General features: G+C 39.6%; 1 protein-coding gene across 5 annotated transcripts in view; it reads left to right on the top strand.

Moving 5' to 3' along the window:
- Positions 1-25,740, top strand: part of CPED1 (cadherin like and PC-esterase domain containing 1) — a 150,160-nt gene continuing 124,420 nt past the window's right edge. For 2 of the 5 annotated variants that reach the window (XM_066183021.1, XM_066183025.1), the window contains exons 1-4: positions 1-128; positions 376-496; positions 603-1,072; positions 14,275-14,461. In XM_066183021.1, coding sequence (XP_066039118.1) covers positions 821-1,072; positions 14,275-14,461 — 439 coding nt within the window. In that variant the 5' untranslated portion in view covers positions 1-128; positions 376-496; positions 603-820. The remainder of the gene's footprint in view (positions 129-375; positions 497-602; positions 1,073-14,274; positions 14,462-25,740) is intronic. The other 3 variants (XM_066183022.1, XM_066183024.1, XM_066183023.1) reach the window with 3 other exon arrangements.

Genomic DNA, 25,740 nt, shown 5'->3' with positions numbered 1-25,740 from the left:
TTATGTGCGTGTGCCTGCCTCCTGAGTGTGTGAGACGAGCTGGGATCATGAGCCAGGGTTGTTCCAAGTGGTTTTAATCAGCAGCCCATTAGAGGAGAACGGAAAACTTCAAACAGGGTAAGAACCAAGTAAGTAAACCTAACTTTGAACTTGCAATCTGGACAAAACAAATGCAAATGAAAATCTTCATAGTCTGTCAGTTTTTAGACAAATTATCACTTTTAAGAGAAAGCTGTGCTTTCTAACAGGAAGGAGGAAATTTAAAAGGACTGGAATGAAGGATACTGTAAAAACAAAGTGGGAATTGAAAATGCAAGAGAGAAAAAACAGCAAACGATTGTTCACAAAGTTGGTACACTCTCTTACTTTTTTCAGCTGTGGACGGGACATGTTAAGCTTTAACCTCTTGCCTTCTTCAGTACTGTTGTCTCACTGAGGAAGTAGTTCCTTTTGCAAAGGGGGTGAAGATTTCTGCTCCTCACCTGTCTGCTGGCAGGTTAGTTTTCCTGAGAGCATGTAGTGGAAGAGCTCTCCACGGCTCCTTGCAGGATGCCCCATGGCATGCTGCTGTTTGCTGCTGCTCATTTGTTGTTTTTTCACAGGTTGTTCCAGTAACTCCATGGGAAGGTGATCCCCAAACCTCTGCTTCTCTGGAACTTGTAACTTCTTGCCTGGCACCAGGAAAACACTTAGCAGCAGAAATGGGAAAATTCATGCTAGTTTTGGGTAAAGTGTGCCTCTGACTTTTTTTACCCTGACGTGGCTACTTGGACTGCATCTGCAATGTGGCAAAGGGCAAAGTGAGGTCGGCAAAGAGGCCATGGTTTGTGGGCAAGTCCCCAGATGCCGCAGGCTTTGTCACCCTCGTCCCTTCCTTCTGGCCTTAGTGGTGGCCCTCTGTCTGTTCTGCCAAACCCTGACTCCTATCATGACCAGCAGCATTCTTTCAGCAGTTGTTAATGGGATTGCACCCAACAAACTGACTAAAACACAGCAAGGAAGATATAAGGAGGTCTCCCCAAGCACCATGCACTGCTTCCTCCCTGGCAGCAATTCAGAGACAGTGAAAAAGGTAAGTCAGCTGGAGCAGAGTGCTGAGCAATAATTAGCAAAGCGAGGGATAGCAAGTCTGGCAGGATCATCTGAGTCCAGCTAAAATTAGCCTAAGTTTGGAAGTCTGGGATCTGTATACAAACAAATGGGTGATCTAATGACAGCGGCATATGCACAAGCACATTCCCATTACCAGCTCCTCAGTGTGCTGTTATGAACACAGGAATCCTAAAATCTTCAACTGAAACATTGCATTGCACTGTGATTCCAGCAAGATTTCAGTTTGCTGCACAGACCATGCTTTATTTTGGCTTTGGGAATTGGTTTAGAGGCTTTACAGTACAGGCACGTAAATCAGGAGCCAGTGGGGTTTCACAGAAGTGACTGAGGCTGTTAATTGGCACAGGGACTGCAGCTGCCCTGTATTAAAGTTATCTGCTCGTCAGCTCTGAACTTTACTGGGATTCTGCTGAGAAGCTGAATTTAACTGCATTTGAGAAACAAAAGAATAGTTTCAAATCATGTTATATATGCTGGAATCTCTGTCTCACAAATTTTACTTTGTCCATCGATTACCTGACTTCATGTTTATTTTGTATAGGGTTCCTAGGATGGGTGTTTAAATCTAACAAATTGAGACGCTGTTATTTTTGTTGGAAAATCTAGTTGGTTAAATGGTCTCCAGACTGAGGTAGTTATTTTTACTCTGGAATCTGTGATCAGCACTAGCACAAATGTTTAAGGTTTCCTTCAGTCCTATAGAGGAGCTGAAAGAGTATATTATAGAGTCCTACAATGGTGCAGCAGATACCACACTGTGAAATTATCATTATGCTAACATTTTATATAGAACTGTGGCAGAACTGTAAAAAATTTGTGACCTCACAAATTATGGACAGCAACCACATAAAGCAGTTCCAATATTAAAAAAAAAAAAAAAACAAAAAAAACCAAAAAACCACCAAAAAACCCAAAAAACCCAGGCTGCTTCTTTGATTAGACAGTTCATAGTCTAAAAGGTCAGCAATATTGATTTTAGGAGAGCAGCTGTAAAGTGCATCTTCTGCAACAATCAGAAACAGATATGGGGAATAATTGTGGCATGAACTCTTTAACCTTAACTCTTAAAATACTGGTGTTTTTTCTTATAGTACATGCAGCATTTGTCAATTTTTATATTTTAATACACTAGGTACCCAGATTCAGATCTGATCTGCAATATGACATAAATAATTTAAATTTAAAGGGAAATAAGCACAGCTGACATATGCTGGTTGCATTGTGTTACATTTACAGGAACAGTCCATTCCTTTTTTTACTCATTGCTATTATAATGGCAAAGAACATTTCATACCTTGGGCTGTTTAATATCTGTAAGAACTGGTGAAATAATGGCAAAGTTTTCCTAGTATGCTGTTTGGCTGAAAATATCTGTAGTATCTTCTTTTGCAAATTGCCTGAGAAAAAAATGCAGATTGACATGGAACTTGGTGTGCTGGCCAATTGAAACGAGAAGAAAGCTTTTGTTTTTACAACATGCTGTACTTACTGCTCTCCAGCATACGTGGTTGGATGTGACTATCACATGCACATGCTGGACCTGTAGTACAGATGTGTGTATATTAACCCTTATAGGTATGTTTTCCAGGGCTGTGCTACCTTAACACATTCCTTTTCAAGTTTTTAAGACCACCCATAGCTGGCTCCCTGTTTGTCTTGAATTTTTCCTCTAGAACATGATGAACAAAATGTCTTGCACATGTTGGGATGTTACTCTAAGTTGGTCTCCGTTTCCCAGCTTTCTCTGCTGGTTGTGTAGGCTGAATAATAACCTCAGAGAACAGAAAAGACAAACATTGCCAAAAATCTCTACCACTCTGCTTTGAAAGTGTGTTCTTGAACTGTGTGTTTGCATCCACTGCTTATTCAGATAGCTGAACTGTTATCTGGCTTGATTTTATTGGGCACTCAGTAACATCTAAGACAGATGTCACTGTTGAAACTCTACACTGTTTTATTTTACTGTCACGTGCTTACTGACAGGAGACAATTTGGAAACAACTTCTCATTAAAGCTCTGGTAAAAATCTTCATGTATGAACCTGAAAAAATACTTTAAAATACAGTTATTCACAGTTGCAATTAAGTAGTCATACATGTATTCTTATTCAATAAATAGTCCAGGAAGAAAATTTAAATGCATTAAAAAAAGGATCTATTATATAGTTAAACAGTGACTTAAAGCAAACACTGCATCATGTCTTATGAAATCAAAGTTCATCAATAAATTTTAAGGAAAATAATACACCGCTGGAGATAATATTTTTAGGTAGCACATAATGTTTATGGTTTTGAGCGATAGCATGTCACACTGCAGATTCTCTTCTGGGTAGGGGCAGGTTTTGTTTGCTTCCTTCAGAAAAACAACCAGTACTGTGTTGAGCCTGTTGTGAGAATTTGATTCTTTATTGTTATTAGAGGGGCAAAATCCCCCTCCAAAATCTAATAATTTCTTCATTCACAGTATACATAGCACTAAGTGCCTCAAAAAAACCCACCAAACCAAAATACACAAAAAAACCCTGGCATCTTTTTTATAAGCCATTTGTTGGAAGCAGAGAAAGAGATCTTAGGAGAAGTCCAGCTTTGCCAATGTATTTCTGATGTCAACATTCACCTCATTTTGGAAGTTACAGTGGTAGTGTGGAAGTAGAAGACATGTGTGGAAGACGCATGGGGATGGACATTGTCAATTACATCTGTAAACGTGTCTTTAACTATACGGGATGGAGCCCTTCCTCTTGGGCACATAGTGCAAGCTGTCTTTTTTAAATTGCAAAAATGCAGATTTCATTCACAACCTGGAAAACCAGACAGAGCTCATAGTACTCCTCTCTTGTATCACATGGTTTTAAAAACTGCTGGAGATCTTGTCCTGAAGTTTTAAATTCACAGGAACAAAGGTTAACATTTTCTAGTTCAAAATTAATATCTGAAATATGAAAAATAGAAGGCTTATTTCTGATTTTCCAGCATTAAAGGCAGTAAAGAGTGATATCACATCTAGCAGCAAGCTGTCTGCAGGTTTAGCAGGGCACTCTTACCTCCTAAATGAAATGTATATATACATGTTTGTGAATATATATAGTAGGCAGAGGAGCTGGTGCTGTAGCATCAAAACTGCAACAGGTATAAGGAAGAAAAAAAGCCCTCTGTGTAGTTTGCCTAGCACGGTATTGTGCCAGAAATACTTTTAGTACCAGCCCGTTCATTGCACTTATCTTAAATAATTTAGCTCTGCTTCTCAGCCAGTTTTGAGAAGAGCTTATTATCTGGTTAAGCTGTGCTTCCACTCTCAGAATTAATTCAGCCAGAGGCAATTTAGATGTCTCTGCATATAAGTAATTTTGCCCAGGTAGATGGTGTACCTCTGCTGGGTAGAAGGAATATAGACAGTACTGCTTTTAGGAAGGCAGATACCTGGTGTTCAGTTGGTTTCCCAGTCAGAGAAGACCCAAAAACACTGTTCCTTTTGTTCTTAAAAGGCCCAGTTCCCAAGTCATTAAGCTTTACATCCAGGTTGAAATTGTGGTTCACCATACTGGCAGTGGGATTTTCTGTCTGGTCCTGGAAAGCAAAACTCTCTCTTTAAAGTCCTTATTTCTTCCACAGCTAGATAAAAAAAAGAGGAGGAAATTATTAATCACCTTTTATAGTGATAGGCACTATCACCTCCTGTGATAGGCACTTTTTTTGGCATACTAGCTTTCCAGTCATTGTGAATGTATTTAAACAAAACAAACAAACAAAATTAAAGTTCTAAATTGCGTTCTGAAGGAGATTATTTCACGAATACCCAATAGACTTTTGCTTCAAATCCCCTGGCCATTTAGGCCAACTGATGTCTGGCTAAAGACTAAAGCTGAAGTCTTCCTTTCAAGGCCCTGAACCTGCCACTTACATTTTGTGTAAAAGATGTATCTCAAAGAGGAACTATATTGAAGTGAACAAACAGGAAAGATAAGAAAAGGTTTTTTATGGCTTCATTCTGAACAAATAGGATAGCATATAATTTCCTAGGAGTGGACAGTATGAAAGATCCAAGATAACAACAACCTGATGTGGCCATATCCGAAAGATACTATGTAGAAAAAGAAGGGGAAAAAAAGAAAAAAAAAAAAAAAGAGAAACATCATGGTTTAGTCTTAACCAATGTCTAGAGGAAGATCAGTTGAACATCTTGCATAAGTTATTGGCCCAGGCATCTATATTTGAAAATTGGCAGTGCAATTACTGAAAAGCTGAGAAAATGTTACTAGAACATTAGAACACTGGATATCCAGAGTGGAGTTCTCCTCTCTTTACTTGAGTGCTTCACTCTGTCAGAGGCAGAAAGCTAGACTTCACAGTTAATAGAAATTACTGCACCTAATGCAAAATTCATCAATAATGCAAACATTTAAAACAAATCTAGGGAATTTCATCATCTAAAGTCACGTCTCCTTTTCTACTGTCTTTTTTTGTTTGTTTTTTAATGGAATATGCCCACTTCAGACAGAATAAGCAGTCAACAAAGAAGATAGGAGCAGTCTGTTAGGGAAGAAGGCACGGGGAAAGGAAGCCGATGTAGGAGAGTAGGGAACTACAGCTGCGAAGTAATAGTAACCTCAGAAAGTACAGCAGAGGTTGTGTACAGAGACGGCTGAATTCATGCAAGGGGAGAGAAAGGGAGATGAGAATGGAAATGGAGAGAAAAGAAGACAAAGCTAATGCGACCTTTTGAAATGTAAATATCTGAAAAAGGAGAATTGAAGCTGGATGATAGAATGAGATGACTTTTGCTGTTATGCAGAATGTAGTGTGGTGAGAGCTCTGGATAGAAAAGATTACGCATAATAAGATTTGATACATTTTTAAAGTAAATTTAACTAAAAAGCTTTTTTATAGAATAAATAGGGGGATGAGAACTTTTCACAAAAGAACAAAGAACTTTGTATGAAACCTGTTGCAACTACAAAGCAATCCACATAGGAGGGTATAGTATCAGTGACTGATTTCCTTGGAATGATACCACATTCACATTGTGCCCTATGAAACCAGGACATTTGTTTTCCCCTTTTATAATGTAAAATGAAACGGCACTAAGGAAACAACTATTTTAACTGAGCAGATAGGTAGAGATATTCTGATGATAAAGGGCAAGGCTATTGTGGTAGCAGTCAGGAAAGAGGGGCAGGGTGGAGACTTTGCAGGAAGGGGACTTTGAGAAGGAGGAGCAAATGGAGGCAGAATCTCACACATTACTTCACTGCGACTTCCTCCAAAAGGAGGTGTTTTGATAAGTGGTAGGATTGGCTGTTGGAACTCTGGAAGCTGAAAATTTCAGGCTTTCTGTGCTAAAAGGCGCTGACCCTCAAGCAAGTACTACCTTTGACTTGAAGCTGTGGAACAGGCTTCCGAAATTGAGTGATAGCACTGGGGTTATGAGTGTGTAGTTTTAATAGTATTGTGTGATCTCACAGGGTGAAAAACTTATGATTTAAGGTTTTAGTATATTGTAATATATATGGGGCAATATGGAGGATTTAAGGTGTTGTCTAAGTCCTTCTTCATCTTCTTCTTCTTCTTGGTTTCGGGTGTTTTTTTCTAATTGGGTGAAAAAGGTCCACATTGCAGATCTTAAGTGGTCAATTATTGGGTTAAAAATATAAATAATATAGGTGTCATCTCGTTATTGGATAGTTTATGCTTAAATAAGCTTGGAAAGAGTTAGAGACACCTCCATTTACCGTCTTGTTATTTAGAGCTCACAATTCATGAGACTGTACTATAGATAAGAATTAGTAAACATTGAGTCCGAACACAAAAACTGCAACTCCCACTCCTGGCTCTAACATGAAGAAAAGAAGATAAAAAACGTCACAACTGGCTCATTGTCTGTTCTGAAGACAGGCCATTGGTACCATGTACTACATGCAGGCATAAAGCAAAAAGCATTTTGATAAAGTAGCTCTGTACTTCCTGCTTAGTGTTGGTGATTACTGTGCAAATAACTCCAGTTTTGCTCTTGGATTTATAAAGTTATCAGAAGACAGCCCTCAAGGAAATGCCAATAATCTAATTGCTTGTTCTGTATTTATCCACCAAACAATTCAAAGCAGAATTACATTCCAGCCATTTAATTCTACAAGTCCTTTCTGATTAGGAAATTCAACAGAACATAAAGCAAGCACATTTAAATATCCTCCAGAAAGACAGAAGGAAATTAACTTTTCTCTTACTTCTTGATACAGCAGCTATGCAGACTTTTAAATATAATGGTAGTATGAACAACTTCTTATTTCTATGGACTTTTATACAAACAAAAGGAACTTAGAAGTCATATTTGGAGCTAATAAACATCTGCACAGACCCATAAATCAGTGGCCGGGGGCATTAGAACCACATGCTAAGTTTTTATTATCACTCTTCTTATTGATGCTGTTCAAGAATAGTACAGTATTTTCTGGGAGTCCCATTCATGTACTTTTTGTAATGTTGTTCTGCTAGGTGGTATTTAGCAGCAAAAGTAGATGCTGACTTCCTTTGCTAGCTAAGTGGGAATTTAAACTGTTCACTGCCTGTGAATATTGCTAATAGTGCTGGCCTTTTTTTGATAAGGCCTGTTTTCCTTTGTGGTATTGTTGTTGCACTCTGCATTCATGCAAAGGCCTTTTGGTTTGCACAGTGGCTCACAGATTTCTTTTGCAGCTGCTCAGTATCTGCACGAAGCAGTGGGGTTAAAGTAAGCTGCAGTCAAGTTATCTGAAGCTACTGGACCAAGTCTCTGACAGTCTTGGCTAGCTCAGTGAGAAAAGTGGCTGCTTGTAATCAACACAGGGACTAATGACACCAGAACTGGGTAGCTGAAAAATGATTCACAGTTTTTGAGTTCTTTCCTGAGAGAAGCTTAGGCTGACATGAGTTGGGCCATTATGTTAGGACAGAGAATTTTGTTTCTGCAGTTGAAGTGATGGTCAGTGAAATTCTATGGCAACCATTCAAACTGTATATTTGCTTCTTTTCCAGGCATAGACAATGCATCAATATTTATGGAATTATGTAATATTTTTGGAATCTGAAACAACTGCCAAGGAACTGTTTTGTTCTCTTCAACTTGAAATATCGTCAGTATTTTCTTCTTGGCCAAAACAGAAACAGTAATTGTACATCATAAGATTAGTTACTGACCAAATTCTAGAGTTTTGGAACAATCCAGAAATTCTGTACAATAGAGGAAAGCTTCAGAGACTAGCAGAATCAATTATATCCTTATACATTCATAACCTAGAATTGGATATATCAGTTTCAAGGGAAAAGCCAAAACATTTTCTTTTTAATACAGAACTTCACAGCTCCCTGGAAGTTGCAGACAGACTGAACTAAGAATTGCAACTCTGAAAATGGATGTCTATTTTCAGTTGCACAAGGATGGTTACATAATTCTTCAGCTTTCATATTATATAAACTCGACCTTTTATCTTGTTTGTTGAGACATCAAAGGAGTATACATTTGATACAATTTTTTAAAAAAAAAATTTAATAAATTTTAATGGGGCTCAATTTGTTTTGTGTTTTTCATGTTATTCTGTAAACTGAAATCAAAATTACAAAATTCATTTTTATGCATTTTTATTTACTTTACAGCCCATTCTGGTTTGTTTGGACCAGTTGTTAAGGCTGTGGATCATCTGTGTTACAGCCAATTGCACTAAAATGAGATCAGTGACTCAGCTAAGTGCAGTATTTTTTAAGCTGTAAGAGCAGATATATCATGTCAAAGCTGACATAGGGTCTCATGCAAAATCACATGGAAAATCTCAACCTTGCTGTAAAGCCTCATTAATTTCTGTGGAGACAAACACACCATTTTCTAGGTATGACATAGGCTGCAGATGTTCTTACCAATCTCTTTCATGTAAGATACATTGAATCTGTAGTAAACTGACCTGCTAACAAATAGTCTGAGTCTTCAAACTGATGAAGAGCTAAAAAAATGACTGGGACAAAGGAACATTTGACCATTTACCAATTATTCTCAAATTTTTAAAATGTTATGGATCCGTGTGTGTGTGTGTGTGTGAGTCTGTTGGACATTAAAATCATAGGAATGCCAAAAAAATCAGAACCATAAAACTTGGAAATATGTGAACAGCTTATTTTCATCTATTGTACGCCACTTCTCTTGTACTAACTTTCTGCCCAGACCTCATTTTTATGATTGAGAAACATTTTATGAAAACCAGCAGACTCTTTAAATATATAAATATGACTGTTATTGCTGTAATATTGGAAATTATGAAAAACATTTACTAGTAACTAGATCAGCATGTCCAGTGATGCAAGGCATTTTGTATAAAGCTTTGGAAAAAAGTATGGAATCACTTGCTACAAGCATGCAGCTGGACAGATTTTAAAAAAAAAATTCTGTGTAGCTGACAACCCACCCTGCGCTGTACTGGCTTGGCAAACAAACAGGACACGTTGCATCGTATAACCTGGACTGCAAATAGCTATGAAAGGACAGGGCAGAGAAAATAATTTTGGCAACACTAAGCATAGATCTCAAGCAAGTACCCTAAAAGGTGTGGAGATGCTTCATATTATTTAATAGTACCAGATTAGACATCAGGTCAAGCTGGTAAATTTAGGCTCCTGAATTGCGTCTATGTCCCAGAGACGGCGTTGCGGGCTCTTTGGGAAGCTGGTGGATAAAAGTGCCTGTACCCAGCGCCTGTACTCAGGGCCCGGGCGGCGGGCAGGGGGCTGGGGCACACAGCAGCGTGTCCCTGCTCGCTCCCTCCCAGCACTGCGCCAGCAGCCTCGCCGGCTTTTGCGTGTGTCCGAAGCGAGTGTCCCGAGAAAAGCACCCGCAGCAGCTGGTGCTGTGCTCTGTGTGTGAGGGCTGTCGCAAGCGCTCTGATCACCCAGCCCGGGGACGGCCCGGTGGGAGCCGGACGCCGCGTGGGCCCCGTGGAGCCGCTCGGGGTCATTTCCTTTGTGTTTTGTGGAAATGACCCAGGTCGCTGCCACTGCCTGAACTTCCTTATTTTTTTTTTTTTTTCCTCCTATGCTGCTATCAGTGATCTGTTGAATATTCGTCACTGCCAAACCAGAGCCTTGTAAACATTGCAGCCCTTCCCCAGAGACCTGAGGAAGACGTCTTCCGCATGTAGGCTGACGCTGCGGCGGGATCTTCCCTGGCACATCCCGCTGCAGGCAGGCGGGCTCAGCCCCTGGGCGCGCCTCGGGGCCGGTTTGCTCCTGTCCTTTGTGCCTCGTCCCTCGGGCCCGGGATTCCACGAAGAAAGGTGTGTTTTCGTGGTATAACAGAAGTGTGGTAATTGTTAGTGAGGATGGGGGCACACAAAGTGCCGGCATATCCAAGGCAGGACCCTCGCCCCAGACCGGGCTGGGGGAGACGGGAGCGGGAGAAGCCATAATCGCCAGCAAAAATGGAACAGGAGCAGAGACACGTCCTGGTCTGCAGCCCCCTGTACTCCTCACATGTCCTCAGTTCACCCTGCTGCGCTGGCCCCTGCAGCACACGTGGGATGGAAAATGGATTTTCTTGCAAAATAAAGCAAGAGGTGTCTCTATCTTCTGAGCTTCTTCCACGGTGCAAGTGAAATGGAAAGCAGGAAGTATTTGGCTGGAATGCCTGGAAGAGAAGGGAGAGAGAGCACGAGAGGGGGGCTGGGACAAGGTCTGGATTTAGGAACAGGGAGGGAGGGAGGGAAGTGGGGAGGAAGGGCTGCCAGCAGCTGCTGGCGCTGCAAGAGAACAGGAAATAGAGATGATAAGAGGAGAGGAAGGAGGGGCAAAGGCAGAAGGGGACAAGAGTGACGTTGCTGCGGTGGGCAAGGGCCGTCTGAGACTCTAACACTGTGTTTGCCACTTGATTAATGTGTTTTTAAAGTTCTGGGATGTCAGGAACGCTGTCAAACAGGTGACCTAACACAGTTCCTATGACTTCACCTTGTGGTATGCATGCTCTCTCTGACCAGCAAGTGATCAACCTTTACTTACTGCATATCTCAGTTTCTAGTCTAGTTTTGGGTTGCACATTTAGCAAATGTGGAAGACTCTGATAGTGTTGTGTTGAGATTTTTTCAGGGTCCCTTCATCAATAATGCTAATGCTTTCCGTGGGCAATGACTGCTCTGGAGCAAAAGACCATTTGATGTTAGAAGCTATGGGCTCTGAAATAGATTGTGCTCTTTACTGCTGCAGAAGAGCTTACACTTCACCCAAGCACAATGTAAAACTGCAGCCCATACTCCGGGAATACACTAATGAGAAGAGTGACTTTAGCACTAGATGCCAGGCCTATAAACAACTGGACACATCTTGAATGACATTTATTTGTATCAAAGTGTCTGTCTCTTTTCAGTGTAGTCTACTGTGCAAGAAATGGTGGTGACTTGTTTGTGTAATGCTTCATATCTCCAGTGATAAGCTTACTAAAATTAGAAGTTATGGAATAACTTAGTTTTTAAACTGCTGACAGCTGTCAGGTTGAAATTCACAAACTTGCAAAGAACTAATTTCATGTCCTGAATTTAATCCCTGCTGGTATATTTCAATCTTAAAGACAAATATCTTTCACCAAAATAAAGTGTTGGTTTTTAATGGTGTTTTTATTGCAAAAGAACAGCTAGACTCTTGCAGATAGTAGTGTCCTAATTCCCAAATGGAGCATCCTATTTTTATTATTTCACTGAGGTTTGAACAGCAAGGGGTTTTTTTTGGTTTTGGGGGGTTTTTGTTTGTTTATTTGTGGGTCTTTTTTTGTTGGAGGGGTGGGGGGTGGTGGTGGCTACCAGGGTGGCTTCTGTGAGAAACCGCCAGAAGCTTCCCCCATGTCCCACAGAGTCAATGCCAGCCAGCTCCAAGACAGACCTGCCGCTGGCCAGTGTTGAGCCCATCAGTGATGGTTGTAGCAACTCTAACAAATTTAAACAAATTTTAAAAGGGAGAAAAAGTGACTGTGCAACTGCAACCAGAGAGAGGAGTGTGCATATATGAGAGGAACAACTCTGCAGACACCTGGTCAGTGAAGAAAGAGGGGGAGGAGGTGCTTCAGGCACCAGAGCAGAGAGTTGCTTGCAGAGTGTGATGAAGGCTGTCCCCTGCAGTCCACAGTGGAGTAGAGATCCACCAGCAGGCCATGGAGTACCCATGCTGGGGCAGTCTGTTCCTGAAGGTCTGGGCCATGTGGAAGAGGCCCACACTGGAACAGTCTGAAGAGTTGCGGCCTAATTGAAGAATTAGGAAGAAGTCACGTTGGAGAAGTTCATGAAGGACTGTCTCCAGTGGGAGGAACCCCACACTGAAGCAGGGGAAGAGTGTGAGGAGTCCTCCCGCTGAGGAGGAAGGAGCAGCAGAGACAATGTGTGATGAACTGACCAAGCCCCCAGTCCCAGCCTCCCTTCTCCACTGAGGGAGAGGTAGAGAATTTGGGAGGGAAGTTGAACCTGGGAAGAAGGAGGGTGGGGGGGAGTGGGAGTAAGGTGTATTGAGATTTGGTTCTATTTCTGATTATCTCACTATAATTACATTTATTATCAAACTAATCAGTTTCCTCAAGCTGCATCTGTTTTTCCTGTGACAGTAATCAATAAATGATCTCTCCCGATTCTGATCTCTACCCACAAGACTTTCAGAGTATTTTTCTCTCTGTCCAGTTGGAAAGGGGAGTGGAAAGGGTGGCTTTGGGTGGGTGCCTGGCTTCCAGACAGGCTTAACCCACCATATTTATTTAAGAAATAAAATATCCCCCTTGCCCAAATATCTGATGGCAACAGTCCAGTGATTTGCCCTTTTCTGAAACTAATGTCATGATTGCACTATGACTGTGTTTTTGGGGTGTCTCTTTTACATTTTTTTTTCAAGAAGCTCATACCCCAGGGTAGATACAGAGGAAGGGTTTTCTCTAGATGCCATTATCCATAGGCGCTAAGTGGTAGATAATTCAAGTGTTCCTTAGGATTCATTGGAGACATCAGATCTCTTTCCACTTGCTCTTATATATGTCTCCCTGCCAGTCCTCCTATGGGCTAGATCGTGTTGGACTAATGAGGCAATGAAGGGCTGACAAGGTTACATTTAACTTTCTAGAGCACAGTAATTTCCAATTCTGTTTAGGATTCCTGTGTATGATTTTACCCCAGTACTCTTCTTACTTTTCATAATAATGCTGCATAGCTGTAGTGGTTTGAAAGCAAAACAAATGAGAGGCTCTAAGTCAGAGATACAATAGGAAAAAAGAAAAGAAAGTAAACTAGAATAGATGCAATAATACAAAAGACCACTGACAGAGTCAGAATACAACTTGAGCAGAGTGATGGAAGCAGTCCAGATGAGGTGGTCTTCCTGAAGCAGTGATCCTGTAGAAAGGTCTGGTAGCTCGGGTCCTCTGGGAATCCAGTGGGTAAGCGCCCCTCTGGTGTTCAGCGTCTCAGCATATATCCAGGCTGGAATGCTTGGTTCCTCCCTCTGAGCAGAGCATCTCACAGTGGGATGGTGAGTCATGTGATAAGGCCTGATGGGCCCATTAACAGGAGGTAGTCCAGGAGGGGGTTATCTGTGAGTCGTGTGGCAAAGGTGCTGATGGGCCCATTAACAGAAGATAAGCCAGAGTGGAGGAGGCAGGGAGCACTGCTTCACCTGGTTTCAACAGTTCATGAAGATGGTGATAGAATATACTTCAACCTAAGACAAGAGCACAACTCAGATACCTGCACTTGCCATCTGCATAAGACCTGCATTCCTTGAAAGAGTTCACATGGGACCTACCAAGGCCTCTCTGTTTAGGTGACTGCAGCCACAGTCAAAGTCAGATGGCAATTGCTGTTACTAGCTCACCAGAGCAGCCCAAATTTCAGGAAAAGTTGTTTCCACAAAAGGAAGAACATGGTTTAAAGGTCCTTGAGTGCTAACCAGAGCTTTCAAACTTTTGTAGTATCAGTTCAAAATGAAGAGAGAAAAAATGGAGGGGCAGACAAAATGAAATTTATGGTCTGAAGTCCATGATATAAAGAGAATTCTTAATTATACTAGAACTATTTTCACTGTTGTCATAGTAACTTACTAGCTTCTTTTTGTGAAAAACAACTGTATTTTATACTGCTGAGGAGTGTCCTATCCTTCAACCATTGTCTTTGCACTGTGTTTGCTGTAGATCGATGCCTCCATTCTCCAGTACTTCGGAAGCCACACAAGAAGGGCAGTTCTCTATGCACCTCCTGCTCACCATGAAACTGACCGTCAGCTCTGTCAGCGCATCCTGGCAAAACATGGATATACAGTCACAGTCCTTGAGAACAGGAAACTGGTAGAAGATCTGAAGCATGAGGGCCCTTATCACAGTAAGAATAATTGGACTTAGTTAATTTGTTAATTACTAAGTGTGATCACTAAATGTGGAATTTGATCCAGCATTTTTCCACAAACATAAAGCAAATAAACTCTGTTAAAAGTAAAGGTAGAAGCCAAATTCTAGCCCTTCTCAGCTAGATAATTTTCCACAGTTAGGTGATTCTTCCATTAGCTATATCCTTCTGTAAAAAAAATGCAGCAGAGTAGTTCATCATAGTCTTTGCAACTAAATCAGATCAGTTTGGTTCCTGATGACTTCTCATTCCAACTTCATCAATATAATTGAGGGCTTTTCAATAGAATGTTTCATAACAAAACACATACCTGCTACATTTGTTTCCTTATAATTTTCTCTCCTAAAGAAAACTTGTATCTGTGGAGGGTTTTTTTCCTCTAGTAATGTTTTGATTGTTCTGTAAACTTGCTTAAGAACACAATATAGGACAAGTACATTTTGCACTTGATGCTGAATCTGGGATAGATTACTGTTGGTTCTCAGTTCCTCTTGAAATTTGATCCTCACTTCAAGTAGAGCACTGAAGAATCCTGATCCCTTGCACAAAGGACTTAATTATAGCTTAATTGTGTAGAGTTACACTCTGCTTGATAGAGAAGCTTGGGCACCAGTTAGATATATGATGACCATGTTTGAGTGTTCTTGGGACACCTCAGAGGTATGAACTGAAACTGTGATGCCAGTTTGGTCTTGGAAGTCAATTCAGGAAATGGAAGGCTTTGAAACAGATACACAGGCTACTATTCTGTCAAAAGGAAATTTGTTGTGCTAAAGGGAGTACTGTTTGCATCACTCAGCCTTGCAATACACTTCTGGAGCTACCAGAGAGCTCAGGTTTGCTTTGAGTTTTAACCAAACCAGATAATTTCATAGATGAAGACTACAGTTACTTATCATGCTTGAGATTACTCAAAATTCCATCACTAATTTCAAGTTTCTCTAAGAAACTTTCTTGAAAATGAGGTACATCTGGTTTTCTTTGGCAGGCTGTACCAAGAAGTAGTCAATTGTCTTCATCTCACTTTTACTTTAATCTAGTTTTATAGTGAACTTGTAGCCACTGCTTGTCTTGAGTACTTTCCATCTCAGAGTGATAAGACACATCATGTCTGCAGGCTTTGCTAATGTCAGATGGGCTACAGAGAAAAGTTGTAATCTCTGGGCACCATGTGTACCATCTCTGTGAAATGCTTTTGTTTCAAATGGCCAAGGATGTGGGTATGCCAAATTCAGTTTCAACTTACTTAAAAAAAAGAAAAAAAAAGGCCTGTACTAGTCATTTTCCTACAGCGCTGAGTTCAGATTGAAGTTCTCCTGTATGGTTTTTACACTCCAAATATTGCCTCTGCAGAAATGAGCTTAACTGTGGATATTTATACTTTGCAGGCTAGAATCAGTACTTCCTGTAGTATTTTTCCAGTAATAATAAAAAAAAATAATAAAAAGGTCAGGTATTTTCCAGGAACATCCTGCAGCTTCCAGCAGATGTCAGATTACGTAAAATGTCAAGTGCTTGCCAACTTAAGGCAAAGAGTAAGACTCTACTAATTCCATTTCATGGCAGCATAAATCTGTCTTTAACTATTCTCTGTTATGTAAGTACCTAGCTTTAAGGTTATGTTTTAAAAACAAGAAGTAAGTAATAGAGCATATCTACATACCTACCCAACGATCTTTTCTTACAGCTAAGCAAATTACACTCTAAGTTAATTTTCTTACCCAGTTGATGATGGGGTTTACTCTTCTGGATGGGATAGTGCTCCTTATTTTGGAGAAGGGCATTTTGAGCTATTCTTTGGCATAATATTTTTCTAATAGCAGTGTTATAAGTTATTTAAAATAAGCTCTTTAGGCCTCAGTTAAAATATATAGATAATGAACTGAGGAACACAGAGTATGAGTGCTGTGAAAAATCTATAAAAAGGGTAATTTCTTATTACTTGGTATAATTTAGCAGCTCTGTCGGGTGCTTTTATTTGTGTGCAGTCTTTCTTACTTGTGTATCTTACAAAGTTCACTCTAAATTTGAAAGGATTTTTTTGTTTTAAATGGCTGAGAGCCAAGACTCTAGCTGGAGTCATATATGGAAAAAAATTCACCACAAAACATTCCTAACTTTTTTTTTGTGCTGGCCTGCTAAGAATTTTGGGACCAGTTCTGCTGCTGTTTGAAACCCAAATGTGACAGCTCTGCACATTGATCTTCCAAGGAAGATCCTCAGCACCTGGGCTGCAGCACTGTGTTGAGTTCATTGCTGTCAGAGAGAAGCATCAGGGGAATAGTTTTCTTCAGTGGAAATTTTTCACTTCTTACCAACCAGCCAAAACCATTTTGAGTCTTGGTAACTGGAAAACAGTTGGTTAAAAAGGAAAAGCATAGGGTTTTGTTTTTTTGTTTTTTTGTTTTAATCATGGCAAAGAGACTGTGGTCTATGGGTTTACTATGAAAAATCCATACAGATATGCTTTTCAGTAAAAGATAAATTATTCAAACCCCTAATTTTTCACTGAAAAATAGCTGTGTCAGTAAATTCTCAAGCAGTGCTGCTTGAACAAAAAGTAGTTGTGCTTTCACCATTCCTTAGCAATTAAACCCACATGGAGGGAAAAATCCGTGGACTGATGATACCTGTGCCTGCTCTGAGCTCTTTGAGACTTCCTTTTTCAGCAGCCCTAAATGAGCCAGTTTGCTGTAAGTTTAACATGTCTCTTAGTCTGCTGCTGGGATGGAGATAGAGAAGTGGAACTGTGTTAGAATTGTGTTGGTTGCAAACGATGGAATAGTCAGATTTTGCAGAGAGCTGGGATTACCACCTTGGGAAATCTGTTTTAACATGGTCAGTATCTCCAGTAAATATCTGTGGTAAATCCATTTTGAAGTAAGCAGTTCAAAAGAAGATGCTGATGAGCAAACAGCTCATCATAACAGCTGATAAGAAAGGCATCAGGTTGCACTGGCCAGCACACCTACAAATGGCACATTTGTTTGGTTTGCCAGGTTGTGTGATTGGCCTTCCCTTCCCTTCCCTTCCCTTCCCTTCCCTTCCCTTCCCTTCCCTTCCCTTCCCTTCCCTTCCCTTCCCTTCCCTTCCCTTCCCTTCCCTTCCCTTCCCTTCCCTTCCCTTCCCTTCCCTTCCCTTCCCTTCCCTTCCCTTCCCTTCCCTTCCCTTCCCTTCCCTTCCCTTCCCTTCCCTTCCCTTCCCTTCCCTTCCCTTCCCTTCCCTTCCCTTCCCTTCCCTTCCCTTCCCTTCCCTTCCCTTCCCTTCCCTTCCCTTCCCTTCCCTTCCCTTCCCTTCGTTTATAAAATGTAAAAATCTACCTCTCCTCTGGAACAAGATATGCCTTTTCCATAGACTTGGAGGGGGTTGAATTTGGTGTCACAATCTCGTGGAAAATAATAAAAAGGATCAGAAGGAAGAGTGTGAAATCCCTACACTTCCAGGCTTTCTCAGGCGACATTTGCCATACTGAGCTCTACAAGCCTCCGAGCTTCCTTGCCTCAGCCCAGGACAGAGCTGTGTTTTTCTACCAGAGATGAGTGGGATGAGCCACCTGGCTTTTGAGCCCCCTTAGATTCTCCCAGAGTGGCAAATAGCAGAGAAGAGCTTGCCAGATATTTTCCAGTGTCTTCTGCCTTCTTCCCTATTCTTCCAGCCCGAGAAGCTCTTAACTCTGTTACCACAGTAAAGATTAACAGGATGTGTGTGTCCCTATGACTCTGTGCTACCCTGCCAACATTTTCACATTTTTAAAAGGAAGGTTTTATCTCAGAAATTTGTTTCACTAATAGGCATTTCTGCCCTTCAAAAATAATGTTCCCTAGTTACTGCCTGTTGCCTGAATCTTTTCCTGAATTCCATACTTTGTCCAGATGACATCTTCAAAGATAAGTAAACTAGTTATATCTTTCCTTACGAAGCCATCAGTTTTTCTGTCCTTTGCTGAATGTGCCTGCCTCATTAGTCTTTGGTGACCCTCCCTTAACAGGCATTTCCTTAATTTCTCAATTCTTCACCTTTACTAATAGTTAAGCAAATCTGAGCAAACTTCAGGCTGCAAGAAATGTGTGCAGCTGTATGTTAAAAATCTAAAATTTTAATTCTTTCTGCAATAACGTGCAAAATTCTGTCATTACCACTAGCTCTTGGAATGGAAAAGATTGTGCTTAAGCTCAATGGTAGCCCATCAGCTTGGCCATGGAAAAAAGCACATGTATTCAGGCTCCTGACAAACTGAGTGCAGCATAACGCTATGTGCTCCCTGCTGTTCCTATTTTTAGAATACTGCAGTTAAGTATTTAAACTTTACTATTATCTCTTTTTGCAGTTTGAGTGACATCCATTGAAGATTAAAATTTAGCCATGCCATTAGAAAGATCACTGCAGTACAAATATTAATTTGGGTTAGGATTTTTTTTGTGTGATTTATTGTTCCATTAGATAACTATTGAACCCATCCTAGCCTTGTTCAATATTTAGCTTTTCTGTCAATTTCCACAGAAATCAATATTATTTCATGTCCTATTCATTTTCCTGACATTGTTAAGTAGGGATCATATACTACATAGATACTTACATTTACATATATTGCAAAGAATATTAGATCTGAAGTTATATCCTCTTTTCTGACATTATCAATACACGCTGAATTCTGTTCTGTTTTCTACCATTTAAAGAACATGCTGTGTTTAAATACTTGGCTGTGTAAACTAAGCCCTGGTTCCAGCATCTAACTATGAGGATGATCTGGCTTTTTGCAGATGTGGGAGTAGTGCTTGGGTGGAGCTGGACCAGTAACAGGAAGGGTTGATTGAGGCAACAGACCCAAGGGAGCAAACCTGAGCCAATCTTGGCCTTTCTCTTTATGTGCTTGGATCAAGAGATCTGTCTGGTATTTAAAGTGGCACTACTTAAGTATTACAGCAAGGAGTAAATACCCTCTCACTGATAAAGCCACCTGAATATATTCAGGCATAACTCATTTTGCTGTAAAATGGTGGTTTGAGAATTATGTTATTATGGAAGATAAGGCCTCTGCTGCCCCCCTCTTGGCTCTCTGCAGAGAGTTCTGTTGCTTCTTTGTACTCAGTGGTGGTCACTCCCTGTGAAACTGGTGCTTGGAGGATGTCAGGGAACATGAAGCTGCAGGACATGTTCACAGGTGTTCACAGATGTGGAGTGGTGCTAGCTGCAAAGTTTTCTGTCTCTCTATATATTGCATGACTGAAGAAGCAGCTGGGAACAGATGAAAGAAAATTCTCATTTGATTTTCTCCAAAAGCAATTTTCCAAGTCAGTCTTTGTCAGTTTTTCATTTTGGTTTGTTGGGTATCCTTTGGAAAAATGACTTTTTAAAGAAAATTTCCTTTTTTTTTTATGGAAGAAAATTACTCAGTTCACTTTACTTCAACAGTTGGAGTTACAAGGCCAGAAAATGTTGTCACATCACTTAGAGATGGAGAAAACTAGGATAGAAACTGTGAGTCACTGTCAGAATTAGGATGAAATGCATGCTCTTTGCTGTATATCTTTGTGTTATTTCTTTAGCATATTGTATCACATCTCACTATTCATACTCACTGTTCATGCTTTTCACCAGAGGCTAAATAGGAAAATTATCAGCTTAATTGCTGACATCTGGCCAGCGCAAGGTAGGAACTAGCAGAAGTGCTCCTTGGTAAGTGCAGCCAGTAACAGTTTCCTCAGAGCTGCTAATTAGTCTTGAGAATAAACTACAGCCATAGGTTTCAGAGGCCCCCAGGGCCATGGCTGGTGACTGTCAGACATCCCTTTTTTATTTTCCAAGACATACCATATCAACAAAACTAGTGAAAATGAGAGAAGGTGGTAGAGACAAGAGGACACAGTCATGCTCTTTCTTCAATGAGTGTGAAGACTGGTATGTTTGGGAAAACAGAGGTACTTGTTAACACAAAGTGTTAACAAATTCTGCTGCCAAGGAAAAAAAGAACAATCTGTTCTTCATGCATGTAGGAATCAGGGCATGAAGTACTACAACAAAGTTGTTATTAGGAAATCTGTTTTGGGAGTAAATCTAGTGAAGTAATCAAATAGATTCCCTGGAGCTATGGGCATTCAATCTTAGATGTCTTGAAATATTAGGTAAAGAGATTTTATTGGGTGTAGTCAGTCCCCTGGTGGGGTAACATGATGGTCTCACAGACTTCTTGGAGTACATGACTAGCCTTGAGAAAATCAGGCAGACAAAAAACTGAAGAGAGAAAATGGTGATTTCTCCAGGAGATGGAGAGACTTCAGGTATGAATCAGCTGTGATGACTGAGGGCTTGGGGGAACAAACAATATGTAGTTTACAGCATCTTCTTAAAGTTCAAAATATTCTCAAAACCCCCAAAATTTGTGAGAATATATTCCTGACGAGAGTGGGGAAATGGGAAGGGAGCAAAAATCAGTCATGCTTAGATAATAGCCAGCTGAACTTTGAGAAAGTAGAAAGCAAGTAACATATGGTGAAATTGGGATGTTTTTCATGGGATGACACGTAAAATAAGCTCTAAGAGAACCACATTTTCTCCCTTAGTGAGTGTCTTTCTATGGAGTTAGAAATACATCAACAAGAGTCGAAAATATTAGTTTTAAGTTTTTTCTTTCTTTTTTTTTTTAATTTTTTTCAGAATGAAGTTAGGAGGAGCCCCTACTTGATGTTTGTTTCAACCTCAGACAAGTTTCCATGAAATCCAACTAACTTTAGCAAACAATTATAAAGACTAAAGGCCCCAAGGAAAATTTCTTCTGTGTTCTGTAAACATCTGGTTGCCATTTTCAATTACAAGGACCAACCCACTGAAGGAAGCAGTTTAGTTTTTTTGGAGCAGAAATGGGACACTGGGGTTTTTGTTCTTTTTCATAGTGGAGAGTAAAGGAAATGTCAGGAATAGAGAGGTCACTAGATGCTCAGCTTTTATAAATATAAAAGTCTCTGAGAAAATTAAAGTAAATTGAAATCAGGTTCTGAAAGTGTAAACAACCCTGTGGAGGTAAGGTTAAATAAGCAGGACTGGAGATCCTAGCATGCCAGCAAAAGCACAAGATCATTCTGTCATAAGTAAGTAATTTAAAATACTGTGTAAAATAGTAACGGTGAAGCTAGCTACAGAAATATTTTGTGGGTTACCATACAAATACGTATGTATATTCAAACCTAGCAGATGTAACTTCTCTTCCCAAAATCCTTTTGGTTAACTGTTGGTAGAAATACATAACCAACAGTATACAAAACTGGTTGGTTTTCTAATGCAGAATATATGTCATGTGAGTCCTGAGCTAAGTTTTGACAAATAAAACACATTTTAGAAACACTTCTTGGTATGTTGTTAAACAAGGAGCTTCCTAGACAAGCTAAATATGTAGCAATGTGATCCTCAGAGCATACTGAGTTACAAACATGTAAGAGATTTAATGTGCTTCCAAACCATGGAAGTTCATTTAGATTTGGGAAGGAAAAGCATACCAGAAACATATGTTATCTTGATCACTTTTTAGTTTTGGTTTTAGCAATTAATCTCATGCTGCATACATCATTGGTTTCAGTACAAGATGTAAGTTTCTGACATACAGAAATGAATTCTGCTCTCTAATGTGATGCTGTGGTTTTGTGTTAGAAAATCGTATATTTTTCTGAACAATAGGTATTCTTCTTCCTAATTACTAGCAGAACATGTTCATGCTTTGCAGAAGAGCACACAAATGATTTCTTTGTATTACTAAAATAAATCCTCTGTAAGATTGAATTGAATCCTCTGTTTTAAATGCACTCTTTTCATTTAGAAAGTGAAATTCTTTGTTTGTTTATAACAAAAGTATAAGGACATTGAGCTCTGCCAGGTAAAACCAAAATATAGCATTTAGTCCTAAATGTACCAAACATATCTTTCTCTGATTGTTCTATTTAGTTCTTTAAACAGAACATACAGTCCAGTGGAGAGTGGTATTTAAGGGGCTGACTTAGAGATTACAATAATTAAAATGATACACAGTGAGCTAAAATTAAAACTTTACTGGAATAAATTAGGTCATGTTAACAGAATCTGAAAAACACCAGTGTCTAGGAAGATCCACACGTTGGCCAAAGGAAAGCACCAATGTGCACAGCTACTGAAATTAAATAAATACAAGGGATTTAGGCATCAGTATATCCACTTTTTATATGCTATATGCTAGTAACATGCAGATCCTGTAAAAGAGTTTGAGGCAATTTTTATAACTGTACATATCAGATAAGAATGTAACAGCATATAATTGCTTTTCAAAGTATTTTTAAAGTGCTTCTCTTTAAGAAATGAATCCTGGCTCTGATAGGGCTCAAGCAGAGACTCTGGTTTATAAATATATATGTCTGTTCCTAAATGTCAGATAATTGTTTGCTAATATAGGTGCTGGGAGAATGTTGGTCAGTCTAGCCAGAAGCCTGTCACCATCCTGTCAGAGCACTCTGTAAGGGTTAGGAGTGCTCAGTGATTTGGCTGTTGGAAGCTGTGGACCCTTTTTGATGCAGTCACTGGCTCTGAGCCCTGGTCAGCTGTGAGAAGTGTGCTGCTGCCTTTCATCACTGTGCTCCCATTTTAGGTAGTGGCATTATATACCACTGAAACAAAAACTTTTTTTTGCCTTTTTTTTTTCTTTTTTTTTTTCTTTTTTTTTTTTTTTACTTTGGCTGCCATGACTTTTATTGGTTCAGGCAGCAAAAAGCTTATATACTGTGTAGGCCTTCATTGTAATTTGCAGCCAGCCCACGCCATTCCTAAGTTCAGATTCCAACTTTCTCCAGCTGCATCCAATTTCAGCTGACAGCTCTTTTTAATGCTGCATCCCAAAGCCACCCCAAACATCAAAAGTGCAGTAGCCACCCACAGTTTAGAACGTTTCTGAAAATTTCACACAACATAGTGTTGTTACACTGGCTTATCTTTCATCAAAAGGGAACCTTTTCTTCATGAGGGGAATGATTATTCTAGCCTTCTGATGTTCATTGTACTACCTCAGACTTGATTTTTCAATGTAATATTGAATATTATTTACCCAGCCCCTGAGGTTGTCCGTTTGGAGGTTATCCTAGTTTTAACAGATGTCAAAGAGAATAGAGGCTCCTCTGATATACTCAGAAATTGAAACTATTCCTCAGTTTCAAGTTAGTCATGAGAACCTTCAGATTTTTGGAAAAAATCATTTCATACAGAAAATTATTACTAAAAGTGACACCCTCCCTTTGATTAAAAAGGAAACCCCCCACATATCATGAATTTCTATCATTTCTGGCAGGCATGTTTCCTTACAAAACAATGCCCATTTTTCACAACAGAAAAGCAAAATATTGAAGGGATTTGGATTAAAAAGTAACAATGGATTAGGATTTGAGCAACTATAACTGGTAGCAGGATTGAAAAAATATAGTCTTAACATATTTCCTCAATGATGCCTCACATAAATAAAATACAGTCCTAATCTGATAGAGGGAAGCACAGAGGAGCTGAGTGGTAAGCACTTTGGAAAGTTTGAACCATATTGTTCAAGTCGTAATGTGTTTCTATAACAAGATTATTGTTGTAATGACTTTGTTTCTGACATTTGTGGTAATGCTTTCAAAAATAAATATTTAGCTATAAAAAAGAATTTTCAGTTTTAATTTATAGCAACTACTACAAGTATACATATAGGGAGAGCTTACAGAGTGTTCTGTGTTTTGTAAATGCAAGAGGAATCTGGTAGAACTACAGTTATTTTAGATCTGATAAAATAGAGCTCAGTTGATCTGTTTATTGAAGAAGGACTTTTGGTGCACTATGGAGAAGTTAAACAACATAATTTTTTGTTTACTGGAAAGAAAACCAGTTCACTACAGGTTTTTTGGTGTTGTGTTTTTTTTTGTTTTGTTTTTTTTGTTTTTTTTTTTTTTTTGTTTTTTTTTTGCAAAAGGTAAAATAGAAAACATATCAGCCTACCAAAGTGCTGTTCAACAGGCTGATAGACAAAATAAGAACAAGATCCAGCTGTTTTGGAGCAAATCAAGAAGCATTTGTCTGTCTAAATGGGAATAGACATTTAAATATTTATTCCCATTTGGCTTCAGCAAGTGTAAAAAAAAAACCTCACTCACTTCAGGTTTCATAGCCACAAAGAGGCCAAGTATCAGTGGAGCCTGTCTAGAAGTCATTCTTCAGCAAAAAATAATTTTCCATTAAGATGAGGCTGAAGTCAAGGACTTTAACTACATAGATTTTGACATGTCAGCCCTATTTTCCCTAGGAATGTAGTGTTAGGGCTTTAAAAAAGCTCTGAGGCTAGAAAAAAAAAAAGGAAGTATTCAGGAAAGCTCAGAATGTAACTGTAAACTAGTTAGGTTGCCTTTTTTATGACAGGATGATATGTGAAGTAGGAGAAAGCATCAGGTTTTCTTCTTCCTTTACCCAGCTCCATGGCACATATGATTTACACCCCAGATGTTGCACTACACTTTTTTTTTTACAAATCTAACATTGTGAGGATATTTGTTGATCTTCAAAAGTGAGGTCTGATATCGGCAAGTGAGAGATGGGGACATTCCAAGTTCTGATCAGAAGTTAAATGTATTGATCGTACAAGGGGTTCACATAGGGTTTTTCTTGTATAGCACTTATATAGGGTTCTATTTTTGGTAACAATTCTCATTGGTTGTACATTCTTTATGACATAAGTTACTTGGTAGTCATTACAAAGTTTCACAGCATGTTTCTTGGTCACTTCTACCCCAGGAAGCCTTTATCTGTGTCTGTCTCCCATGGTTTCTGCTTGTTCAGGCCTAAGATACCAGGCTCCTTTATCAGTTCTGTTATAGTCTCTGTTTCAATCCCCATAGTCTGACCCTACATTTCTTTAAAATGTTTGCAGAGATAATTTTAAGATCTACTTTAGAGTTCATGTTTTATGGATGCCCTGCATGGCAGTCCAGATATCTATCATGGACTTCCACTACCCCATGGCACACCAGGTGAGTAGAAGTGAAAGGCAGCGTAGAGTGATACATGGAAAACAGTGTCTGTGAATGACAACTAGAAACCCTTACATTAGGCATGACTTATTTATTGCATCACTGTCTTTTGCAGTTTTGTCTAACTCATAAATAAAATGGATCAATTCCCTAGTTCTAAGGACAAGTGATGCAGTATGGCTCATGTCCATGTATATAAACTCTTTTCCCCTGACTGAGGGTGGCCTGCTTTTTGCTGAGTTTTAGGAACTG

The sequence above is a fragment of the Chamaea fasciata genome, unplaced genomic scaffold, assembly GCF_029207755.1.
Source record: "Chamaea fasciata isolate MVZ Bird 193981 ecotype frontalis unplaced genomic scaffold, bChaFas1.0.hap1 SCAF_5, whole genome shotgun sequence".
NCBI classification, from domain to species: domain Eukaryota; kingdom Metazoa; phylum Chordata; class Aves; order Passeriformes; family Sylviidae; genus Chamaea; species Chamaea fasciata.
Note: the sequence above shows the minus strand (reverse complement) of the source record. Positions and strands in the feature narration are given on the sequence as shown.